Source organism: Chlorocebus sabaeus, chromosome 13, assembly GCF_047675955.1.
Source record: "Chlorocebus sabaeus isolate Y175 chromosome 13, mChlSab1.0.hap1, whole genome shotgun sequence".
Classification (NCBI taxonomy): domain Eukaryota; kingdom Metazoa; phylum Chordata; class Mammalia; order Primates; family Cercopithecidae; genus Chlorocebus; species Chlorocebus sabaeus.
The window spans coordinates 51,343,006-51,355,299 of record NC_132916.1 but is presented as its reverse complement, the minus strand read 5'-3'; the positions used below and the strand labels follow the sequence as shown (position 1 = coordinate 51,355,299).

Genomic DNA, 12,294 nt, shown 5'->3' with positions numbered 1-12,294 from the left:
TCATTACCTTGTGGACTGATATAAACCATTTAGAATATAAGATCTATGATGAAAAGAATTTTGTCTTTTTTTGTGTACTGCTTTATCCTCAGCACCTACAAGTGCCCAGCATGTAGTGGAAGTTTAATAAATATTTGTTGAGTGTATGAAGGTATCTTGGCCTCACATTTTATTTATTCTTCCTATTCTGCCCTTTACAAATTAGAAAGTACAATAGAAATAATATCCAACGCAACATGTCCTGCATCAACAGTTGACTGTTTTTACAAAGGAAGGAAGGAAATTTACAAAGGAAACACAAATCTCTTACTGTATTTCAGACAGTAAGAGATTGTTAAATGAATGAGCAATCACACTAATCTAACTACAAACAAGAGAAAGACCTCTAGGGTAGATTGCAAAAACGGCTATAATTCTCCTCTCCCACCCTATGTATGCATGCCATCCTGCAAAGTAAGTTTGCACTTTCTCCTGCCAAGAGATAAAATCTGTTTCTTCAACTCTTGAATCAGGAATAGGCTTATAACTAGTATAGGCTGACAGAATGTGGTGGAAGTAAAAACTATGGCAGGTTCTATGCCTAGCCTCAAAAGGGATGAGTTCACTTTTTCTACTTTGGAAGGCTGTAGGACCTCCTGCCATCTTGAGGATAATAGAAACATGGCAATTTCCTCATTCTCCAGCCATCCAACAATGTGATGGAGCCCAGCCAAGATCAAAATTGCCCAGTAGGTTTCAGCCTTAATTGCCCAGCCACAAATTGTTAAAGTGGTTGTTGTTTTAAGCCTCTATGTTTTGAGGTTATTTGTTATGCAGCAAAAGCTAGCTGAAACAATCCTCATGCAGCTGATCTAAACAATGGCAAGATCATTGTTTGCTTAGGAGCTGAAGAATGCTAACACTCTATTCCATAATCTGACCACTGTGTGTTATGTCACACTCACCAATGGGTCACAAAGCACTAGATATTTATAAATATCACTAAGTGAAATCTCAGAGAATATGGACATTTTCAAGGGTCATTTATTACAAAGTCTGTTTTAGAATAGGAATGCTGAGGTACACACCAATTAGCAGAAAACCTACAAATAATTTTTATACTACCATAGGAATGAAGGAATTACATGGATAATAATAACAATTAAGTATTTCCCACCACAAATAATGTCCACCATGATTTTTGACCACTGTTAATAAAATCCCCAAAATCTCAGGGAGCCTACAAAAATGGTATGGAGCAAACTTGGTCTGAATTATAACTGCTGGTTGAGTTCTAAAAACTGATATATCAAGGATTGCAAGTCATGAAGTAAAGGCTTTTTATTTTCTGCAGAGCTTTTTCTTTAATGTTGAGAAGTTTAAGAACATATAATAGGATGTAAAATGTGTTAGAGGCAAGAAACTTAATAACTGTTATTTCATTTTTTTTTTTCTACATTGATCCAGGTGTTGGCTGTGATTCTGCTGCTTCATTATGACACAGGGGAGTCAACTGTGCATATAAAGCCTCTCAGTTCAGTCTTAAACCCAAAAACCTAGGCAACAAAGAATCCTCACAAAGATCCTGCTATTATAATGTCAATGCCAGAGGAAACAATAAGAGATTGGGGCCTGTCACTGAGGTTATAAAATGTTTTCACCTATATGGATAATACATTCTGATACTTGTCCACTGAATTTACAAGGTGATTTGATGTTTCAGTGATTAAATTGGAGGTGGTGGGAAAGAAAAAAAAAGGAATAAGGATTGAGTAATATAGCTAAGGAGAAAGAAAATCAAATAAAAACAAAGAATAGGTCATATGTGACCATGGTTAAAGAGCATCTGAAGACCAAACATGTTTTTATGAGAGACTTTAAAGATTAGTAGTGAGGTGGGAGGTAGGGCTTGACTCATGAGGTGAGACTTGACTCTGGAGCTGGGGTTCAGACACCAGACCAAACTGAGGACTAATTAAAACAGGCATGGGGTGGAAGCACCTTTCTAAAAGACATACCCACCAATGTGCCATGTCAGTTTGCCATTGCCATGGCAATACCCAGAAATTACCACCCCTTTCCATAGCAACAACTTAACGACCTAGAAGTTACCACCCTTTTCCTAGAAATTTCTCCATAATGTGCTGCTTAATTTGCATCTAATTAAAAGAGGGTATAAATGTGTAGAACATTTATACAGAGGGTAGAACTGCCTCTGAGATGGTACTCAGGGCACACTGCCTATGGGGTAGCCCTCCTCCACAAGGAGCAGTACCTCTGCTGCTGCTGTACACTGTTGCTTCAATAAAAGTTGCTGTTGAACACCACTGGCTTGCCCTTGAATTCTTCTCTGGGCTAAGCCAAGAACCCTCCCAGGCTAAGCCCCACTTTTCAGGCTCCTCTGCCCTGCATCGGTAGTGCCTACATTCTTTCAAGGACAGTTGTACAGTTTACTATTATTAAAAGCTTAATATTTAAAATAGGTTGTAGTATATAAAAACTGTAAACTGTCAATCCTTAACAAACATACTCTAGGTCTGGTTCTAATACTTGATCAGTTTAGAGAGATGAAATTTTAAAGTATCAGGTTGAACCATATAAAACTTCTAACATTTGACCATTTATGATCTGCAAAAAAGCAGTTGCATGCAGTTCAATTGAATAGATAGGAGAGTATTATGAAACAAGAAATTATTATAGCCATATAATTAATTTTGGTGGAGGGAAAGCTAAATAGTGATTCAGCAACTGGAAGACCTGTCCACTGAAGACATTAAATTGAAAACGTGGCTTAGCCTTTAAGACAGAATACATTCAGCCAGGCACGGCGTCTTATGCCTGTAATCCCAGCACTTTGGGAGGCTAAGGCAGGTGGATTGCCTGAGTTCAGGGGTTCAAGACCAGCCTGACCAACACAGTGAAACCCTGGGTTTACTAAAATACAAAAAATTAGCCAGGCCTGGCAGCATGTGCCTGTAATCCCAGCTTCTCAGGAGGCTGAGACAGGAGAATCACTTGAACTCAGGAGGCGGAGGTTGCAGTGGGTCGAGATCGCGCCACTGCACTCCAGCCTGGGCGACAGAGTGAGACTCCATCTCAAAAAAAAAAAAAAAAAAAAAAAAAAAGGAGAATACATTCATTTACATTAAGGAATATCTCTCTGAAAACAAGGCTTGTTATTTATTATAATAGTCTACCTTTCTTGGAGGTTTTAAACATAGTAGAATATTTTTGTGTGGCTCTGGAATATTTTAAATTAAAAGAATATTAACTTTGAGTAAAATTGATTTTTGCCTTTATAGTGGGGAGCAAAATATACCAACGGTTTTCATTGGTAGCAATTGATCCTCCCCAGAATCTGAACAAGCAACCCATTTAGGTAGGGAATGGCTAGGCCCCAAGAAGGATAAAAAGAGAGACAAGAGAGACCGTTGAGTTTACACCAAGATTTCTCATCCTTGGTCCTCTTAGCAAATAATAATGTGTCTTGGGGAGCAAAGTTGTCCACAGTTGAGAACCACATTCTCTAATGCCATTATTATCTCAGCTCTGTACTTTGTTAATTTTTTTCTCTGAACTATGTCAAGAGACTAGTGCACTAACAGGTGTAGGGAAAGAGTAGAAAGATCCCACTCCCCAGTGCTTAACCAGGATGACTGTCTTCAGGTCAGCTGGTCTTCATGAGGTTAAAGTAGGGAGAGGACATGAAATAAATACTCAAAGCCAGTTGGCATCCACAATTTTGAGCTAATAAATCCATCTATATGGATTTGATGAATTGTACTGGGAATCTTAGATAAATATCTTGTTTTAAATCTGAATTAATATTTAATATAATAAATCCTTTCCATAGAACTCAATGATACAGCAGTGGAGTAGTTATTTTTAAGGCATAAACTAAAGGACAGCAGAGGAAACACAACAGACTCACTGCCATTTTGGCTTAGATTTTTAAAAACTGATCTTATTGTAATTTAAATATAGTACTCACAATAAACATAATATGTATTTATAATATTGGTAATAGAGGGCATGATTCGTAACACTTTATAAGTTAACACGTAAGACATTTCCTTTATGTAATGCCTGGTAGACTTTTACTATACTTAATTTTGAGAAAGTACGTAAGACAACCTAGAGTATACACAAATAGTACAATAATACAATGATTCCCACATTTGTTTCTTCCGTGGAGTGTCCCTAAACATTTTATTTCTTTCTATTTTAAAGGGTTCCTTTTCTGTTTCTCTGGTGGAATAAATGCTAGCTTATCTTTATACCAGGTAGATCTCCACCTCACTTCCTCCAGCAACGTGCTCTTCTCTCTCCTTCCTATCCCAAGATCTTACACTAACGTGACTAATAAGAATCTTTTTCATAAAATTAACCAAAGAACAAAATTTCTTTTATTCTTGGTGTGTTGCCTTAAAAACCATCTATAGGAAATTCTCTTTAGTTAATTAGAGGAAGGTACAAATGAATGAAAAATGTGTTTGTTGACTCTGCTTCCACCACCACATACACAAAACTACCTTTTTACATCAAATGCAGGTGTACACACGTCTTCCTGAGCTGTTTCAGTTTTCCTTATCTGAGATGGTTACACACTGTATGTCCAAAAAGTCAATAAATAAAATCTGGCAATCACTGGAAATGCATTTACTCCTTGTTTACTTCTACTTAAATATGATGTTTCAATACACATGATAATAGTTTATATACTAGTCTGTATAATCTCTTAAAATCTATATTTTTGATATTTCAAATATATAATTCAATTAAGTTCAAGCTAGAAAGAATTCTATTGGTAATAACCTCTTACTAAAGTTAGTAATTGATGGAGAAATTCAGGCTGATTAAAAGGTAGCATGTCAAGTAAAGGGGAATAATCTGAAATACTGTAAACAAATACATGAGATAATTTAAATGTAAGGATACAACAATTAAATTTATCTCCTCGGGTTAACTTATTCTAAGCATGAGAAAATGGTAGTGAAGAAAAAATGTGTGTAAGATTTTGCAACACATACATATTTAAAAAGCATCTCCCAACTAGATGAATCCACTCCGTTCCTACAAACTATTTTCATCTATTCAACTTCTTATTTGTGTACATTTTGAAAAGTCATTTCTGGATCTTATCATTCTTCCCTGGAGATCTTGCCTTTGGCAATTTCAACGGAGCAGAAAAAGTCCTGAACACATGCTTCCTACCTTTTCCAAATATGAGTTATCTACCTCTTTCTATTGTTAACCTCTTAGGCAGGGATCACAGACCTAACTTTAAATTCAAGCTTTAATTTTATAAGAAAAGCTTTATCTTTTAGTATGCTCATCTAGAAATGCTCAAGCTACGAACCTAAAAGAATCTTCTTTTTTTTTTAATCTATAAGCATCTGGGAGCAACTCAAATAATAGCTATCCTAAGTGTGAGGGGAAGTCATGTCTGTACCGTACCACTTATGGTGTTTATCTTTGAAGTTGATTAAATGTTTCTAATGCTTACTCTACTTAAAATAAGAAATGTCAACTTATATAGAAAAATATAAAGATAAAGTCCTCTACTAAATTTGCTCTGATGATATGCTTCTCTCTATGTATATGTGGGGATCTTATCCTTTAGGTTATAAATTCAAGATGAGTAATTTTCAAGATATTTTTATTATATATTATACATAATATATAAATATATAGTAGAGCCTAAATGAAGACTCTGGATAACGTTATTATTTTGATATGATGCTTGATAGAGAGGATAGGGTGGGATGTCCAGAGGTCATTATTACTTTTCTATCTGGTTTGTGTTCAAATAGGATACTGGCTAACTAAACCTTAAGAGAAGTTAAGAAAACTGGAGGATTAGAGAGATAAACAACAAAGAGAGAAGTGATTTTCTTCCTACCTTAAGTTTCTAGGCTACTTAAAAAAAGTTTTTGATAAACACCTTGAAAAATAAATGAAGAAAAATAAAAGTAGGACTAAATCTGGAAAGTAAATTGTAGTTATGATTCGTATTTGCCACTTGTTAGTCTATATTTTATAAAATTTGAAAAAATAAAACACCTAAGTTTTTCTAGCTGTATAAACTTCTCTTTGTAAATGTAAAATGTCACTGTATCCTCAGAGGGGAAGAAAACAAACCAGAAAGACAGTTTTGAGCAAAATCTTATGTCACAGGTTACTGTTTCAAACTTCTTGTGGTATTATTTATTTTATCTTTTTCTAGATGAGATAAATGCCAGTTTTAACAGCTGACATTTTCAATGTTAATGTTTAAGTCAAGTGCTACCAAAATATACTCTATTGAAAGATCACATTCTCAGGTAAAAGTAATAAAATGTAATTAGAATTGTGATTTAATTCTGCTATTGGATAACTTTCTTCACTTATATTTTAAAAGGAATGCATACTGAATACTGATTAATAATATACAATCTTTGTGAAAAGAATGATATGAGCAAAGACCACCTGTAAGTCATTAAATTTTAAAGAAATTTAGTAAACATAAGTAAATGTATGGCAATGGGAGCATACCAACAAGTAGAATGATGAAATATTTGACTTCCAAATCCAACTTTTAAAATCTAAGATGTTTTAAATTAATTGGTAACAAATGCCAAAAGGCTTTTTCACTAGCCAGCTTTCATTCCTTAAACTAAATTTTAATCAAAACCTCCTACAAATTTACAAAAGTTTGAAGTTCTCTTTAAATAACCATGTCTTCAAGAATTTTTTCACATTAACTACTTGATTAGAATGGCAGAAGCAGGTTTTATAGCTTTTGGTGATGGCCAATCTTTTGGCATAATGGATGTTTCTTTGCAAAGTACAGGTGACCCAAATTCTCTCTTGTATAAGCAATGTTCAAGTTTGCAGTGTCCTCTTCCGTGTTCCCTTTAAACTAGTTCACACGTCTATAATCTCCCTTACTCTATGATGTTGTGATTATCTGTTTAAACATCTCAACCTTTCACGGTGTACCTTCACAATAGAGAGACAGTACGCCATTCAGTTGTGAATCCTTAGGCCCTAGTACTGTGCATAGCCATAAAGTAAGAATATAATAAAACTAGGTTGAATGAATAAATGAATGAAATAAGCTAATAAACGAATGAAATAGCCTAATAAATGTCAACTATGGAGAAATAAGCTAAGAAAGGTCAACTACAGAGGCAATCAAACCCCTTTGGAATTAATTGAGAAGATCATTTATAGACTCACCAGATAACTGCCAATAGTTACATAAACCTACACAACGTATTATTTGTAGGAAGTGGTGCTAAAGATATTAATGAGAAAGACAGAAAAATGATATTTTAAAGATCGGCAACTGAGGGTCTTCTAGCTGGAAGTTTATTCACCCTAATGGATCATATTATTAAATGGTATATTTCTCCTTGTTGATTTCATAGCAAATTCTAATAGTTAATACTGATGGAATAGGTTCTGTAATCTGGTCTATAAAGTTAGTGTGATATGAAAAGAAATCTGGAGACAAATATCTTTAATGATTTTGCTATATTCATAAAATGTGGCCTTGATCATTTTATTCAAAATAAAGTCAGTATTAACTGTACTGACCAGGTATGATGGCTCACGCTTATAATCCCAGCATTTTGAGAAGCTGAGGTGGGATAATTGCTTGAGCCTGGGAGTTTGAGGTTGCAGTGAACTATGATGACACCACTGTAATACAGCCTGGATGACAGAATGATATTGTCTTTAATTTTATATATATATATAAAAAAGCTTTTGTAGCTAAGCATATATTATATATTGTATACATTATATGCTTGTATATAATACATAATATATTATATAATATTAATATATAATATATCAATATATTTATATATAATATAAATATTAATATATTTACATATACAATATAAAATATATAATATATAATTATATATTATATTATATATTTTACAATATAAAATATATAATATATAATTATATATATTATATTATATATTTTATATATATACATATGCTTAGCTACAAAAGCTTACCACTAAATTTCACTACTTTGGTTTGCAGGCAGTGAGAAAAGGAATGTTTGATGGCAGTGTTTCTTTGTCTTGTTCTTATACCAAAAGTCATTAGACTTTGTATTTATGAGACTTCCCAAAAATTTTCTAGGTACTAGGAAAGCAGATTATATTAAAGATAATGCCCTAAATGCTTACAATACAACGCAGTTCATCAAAGTTCAATTACCACACTTCTATAGTGGTTTAAAGTTCTGACATCAGGCTCCATATTTTGGAAATACCACATCTATATTCTGTAATTTATAAGCAACGTTCTTGTTTGGTACACATTTTAGGATATTAGGCATGAGAGATAATGCCAAATGTTTCCTAAGAAATAAAATGAAAAGTGCAACAGATTATGAAGATTCAAATAAGCACATTTTGTTATTATGATTGTACCTCGTTCTCCCTTCTGACACTTCTTCCTTTGCACTGTACACTTTCTTGTCTCGTTTGTGGGGGGACACAGGTTACCCTTTGCTGAAGGATGCTGCATTATTTCTCGGACCCGTGTTTCAGTGCCTCTTTTGAAGCCACATGTTTTTCCCTTCTTCGTGCATGGACTCCAAGGATTCCATTCACTGACCTCACAGTGCACTGAAACAGAACAGAAGAAACAGACTCAGTTGGCTCCCAACCACTTTCACTATCGTTGAGTTAAAAAAAAAAATTTGCTTCAATCAAAACTTGCTCAAATTTGAGCAGAAATCTTGCAGATCAAAGTCGGGCAAGACGACCTACATATAAAAACAAGAGAATGGGAAAGGCAGAAATGGAATGTTTTCAGTTTGGTACTCATTATCAGGTAAACTCATTTTTGCATTGCATTTCCTTTTTCTTTAGATTGATTAGCACAGGCACTAACCTTAATATAATCACTAAAATTGATCAATTCTTTATAATTTCCAGAGCACTGCTGCAATTGTTGATTGATCCTGACCTGAATTTGAAGAACAGTTGTTATACTATGTGTTAGAGAATTGATTCTCAAACATTAGCATGCATCAGAATCACTTGGAGGACTTGCTAAAACAAAAAATGCTGGAGCTTTCTCCACCAGCCCCCACCAGAGTTTCTGATTCAGTTAACTGGGGTAGGACTGTGAATTTGCCTAACAATACAGGTAATGTTGATTTGCAGGTACTGGGAACACTGTTTGAGAAACTCTGTGTTAGAGAATGCTTGAGCAGAAAATGAATCCAGGTCTTTGGCCTACTATTTACTGCCTTTTCTTACTTCATGTGCTCTTGTATGCTTAAAGATTGATATCTGTTACTGAGTATGGTTCAGATATAGCGGTGTCTATTATATGTGAATTCTGGGTCAATTTCAGCTGATAACCTGCTTCTAAAATTAACCTGATCAAGTGATTCCTAAGATGACCTGATGTACTTTTTCTGAAGCTTCTTTTGGAGATTTGGTTCCTTTTTCTGTGTTAGTTTCTTGTTTTCAATAATGGCTTTCTCAGGTTGTAACATTTTTGCACTTCTAAAGAAAAGAAACATCTACAAGGTGCTACTATATTTATGTCCCTAAAACTTTCTAATGTATAAAAACAACTAGCAACAGTAACTCTTTCAGATGATTTAAGACTGTCTTTCCACAAAAAGAAGTTTCTAGTAACCTCCCTCATTGCCTTCTGATTTAATGATTCCTTACTTTAGAGCAGAATACTATCTCTTATAACAGCCTCAAGAAAGATAACTTAAATGTTTTAGAAATTTAAATCCATTTATGATACATTTTTCACAGGCCTTTTCAGGCAGTTTTAGGTCCCTGAGTGCAACACGGAATTAAACGGAATTGATTAAATACATGACTTTAGGTTTCTGTTAAGTGAAATGAACTCTATTGAACCATTTTAAAATAGTCCTCATGCTCGGTTATACCATTACAATTTTCATTCAAGAGTAGAGTAACTAAGTCAATTAATAATATTATAATCTCTTGTTGGTTATGGATATTATCTTGCAGCATGCCATTCTGATATTAACCATTAAAAACTAGTGTATCCTTAGCATTACAAAAAAAAAAAAAAAAGCACCTCCAAAAAAGCAAATGAGAAGAGGAAAGTCAATGTTTGTGAGCTGTCGCTTTGTCCAGTATTCATTTAATTCCAGAATTAAGAGGACTGAATTAGAAAAAATTATCTGATGTGCAAGTGACCAGAACTTCGGTGCTCTTTCATAATAGCAAAAGTGGTCTAAGCAAATGTATACTTGGACTTCAGAAAAACATATTTAAAAAAATACAGCTTAGGTAATTATTAGTTTACAGTCAGAAGATGCATGGTTTTAAAAATTAAATTCTAAGGACAACCTTAGATAGTTTCATTGGTGGAGGGAACATATTCAAAACTAATGAGTTTAGGTAGTAAAAAGCTCTAATGAGACCAGAGAGCTAAAGCACCATGAGGTGAGGCGAATTTATCTTAGAGAAATACTGTAGAATAAACCTACAATGTTAGCATCCAAATAATATTTCCAGAAAAAAAATGAAAACTGAAAAAAAGTGCTAAAGACAACACAAAAGGTGATTTAAGTTCTCTTCAGATCATTTAATGAACAATGTGGAATCGAAGCACTCCTTGGTTAAGAGGTAGTTAAGAAAAAACAGAATATTCACCTTCTGTGTTCCTTCTAGCTTCTGTATTAAGAACAATCTGAAAACTGGAAATCTTTAGCTATTCACTAATGAAGCAAATGAAGCACATGTCTCATAAAGGCAATGAGCTCCGGTTCCTGGGAATGATTGTGCTGTGTTTGATCATCAGTGCGAGATGCTGTAAAAGCGATTCCCGAATTGGTAAGAAAGCTGAATACGATGTCCTACTAGTAACGTCCTACTAGTAATGACTTTACTTGTCATTTTGCTCTAACTCTTGTTGACTAGTTGCATGGTTACCTATAGAACACAGCAAGAGAATGTCCCTTACTACTCAGTGCTTGGAGTGAGACATATTCTCTCTGTGATTTCTTGAACAAATCCAACTCTCTAAGAGAAGCAATGAGGGTGACAAAATGACAGTGCAGAAAGGAAGCAAATATCTGGACACAAAGTGAAAAGAATATGTTCTCTTATAAAATTTGGTTCAGTGGATGTTTCAGCTCCATTTGACCCGAAAACCGTGGAAAGCGGATATATTGTGGCTTACCTCTTTCATCCCAGCTCTGTATCAGGGTAGCATTTCCTCTGTTCATGACCTTTCCTCTCAATTTAAAATCTCGATAGAAAACTAGAAATACGGTGTGGATTTTAGCAATGAGAAAGACACATTCTTTCTGTTGGGTGAGTAGTGGGAAGCTGAAGTTAAGTTACTAATGACAGCACTGAAAATAACTTAAAATGTTTCTTTGGGGTCATCATTTTGGCTCTCTGGATCCTAGTTTTCACATTTGTAAAAGGAACAGGCTTTAATATTCCTTCAAGATATAGAAGCAGGTCATCGTCATCTTCCCTGAAATTCTGGACTGGACTAAAGGCATGGCAGGTGTAGTACCTGTAGGCTAGGCACCATATGATGGGAGACATATCTTATCGAGCAAACAACAGGAGCCAGCCCTGAACGAAAGTTGGTGATTTGTGTTACTACAGTGTTCTAGGTCATTTACATCTGTTAAATGAACCAAATTCAGTAACTGGCCTTTGGACTGCTAAACTCTCTTCCAAAATATATAAACTTAAATGTAGTTGTGTTAAGAAATAAGTAGTCTTAGTCTTACTAGTAGTATAAATTATCAGTAAGCTTTAAAGACAAATCCAGTAGTGCCAAGTGTGAAATGATCTCCCTGACAGAAAAGCATTAATACATTTCAGGTAAATAGCCTTTCCAGAACTGAATGTTACAACTTCAACAGCTGAAAAAATCTAACTATGTGCCTTTTTTTTTCCAGGTAGAGAAATGTTGCAAACATTCTGCAACTCATCCTGAATTTCTGCTCTTGAATATTCCACAGACATGTTTTCTATTTTTTCCAGTGTTTGGAACTTATTACCTCTAATCATCAGCCCTCAGGACCTATAAGAAAAAGAACTTGTAGTGCTTTTCTTTTGTACTTTTTACCCTATTCCTAGGTTGCTTTTTTTCCATGTGTTTTTACAACTAGAGAAGAAAAAATGTAACCAAAATGAGCCACGAACTATTTCAAGACCATTGTTTTCCAGATGCTTCTAAAATTATCTTTAAAATATCTATTTATTGTATTCTATCAAAAACATTGCTTAGAAATAAAAGTGCTGCAGTGGACTTGAAATGGTTAACCCACCACTTTAGAGT

The 12,294-nt window shown here is 34.4% G+C and overlaps 1 protein-coding gene across 3 annotated transcripts in view; it reads right to left on the bottom strand.

Moving 5' to 3' along the window:
* RSPO3 (R-spondin 3) overlaps nucleotides 1-12,294 on the bottom strand; it is an 83,213-nt gene that overhangs the window by 38,118 nt on the left and 32,801 nt on the right. For all 3 annotated transcript variants that reach the window (XM_008007140.3, XM_038000949.2, XM_073022443.1), the window contains exon 4: nucleotides 8,418-8,615. In XM_008007140.3, the coding sequence (XP_008005331.2) occupies nucleotides 8,418-8,615 (198 nt within the window). The remainder of the gene's footprint in view (nucleotides 1-8,417; nucleotides 8,616-12,294) is intronic.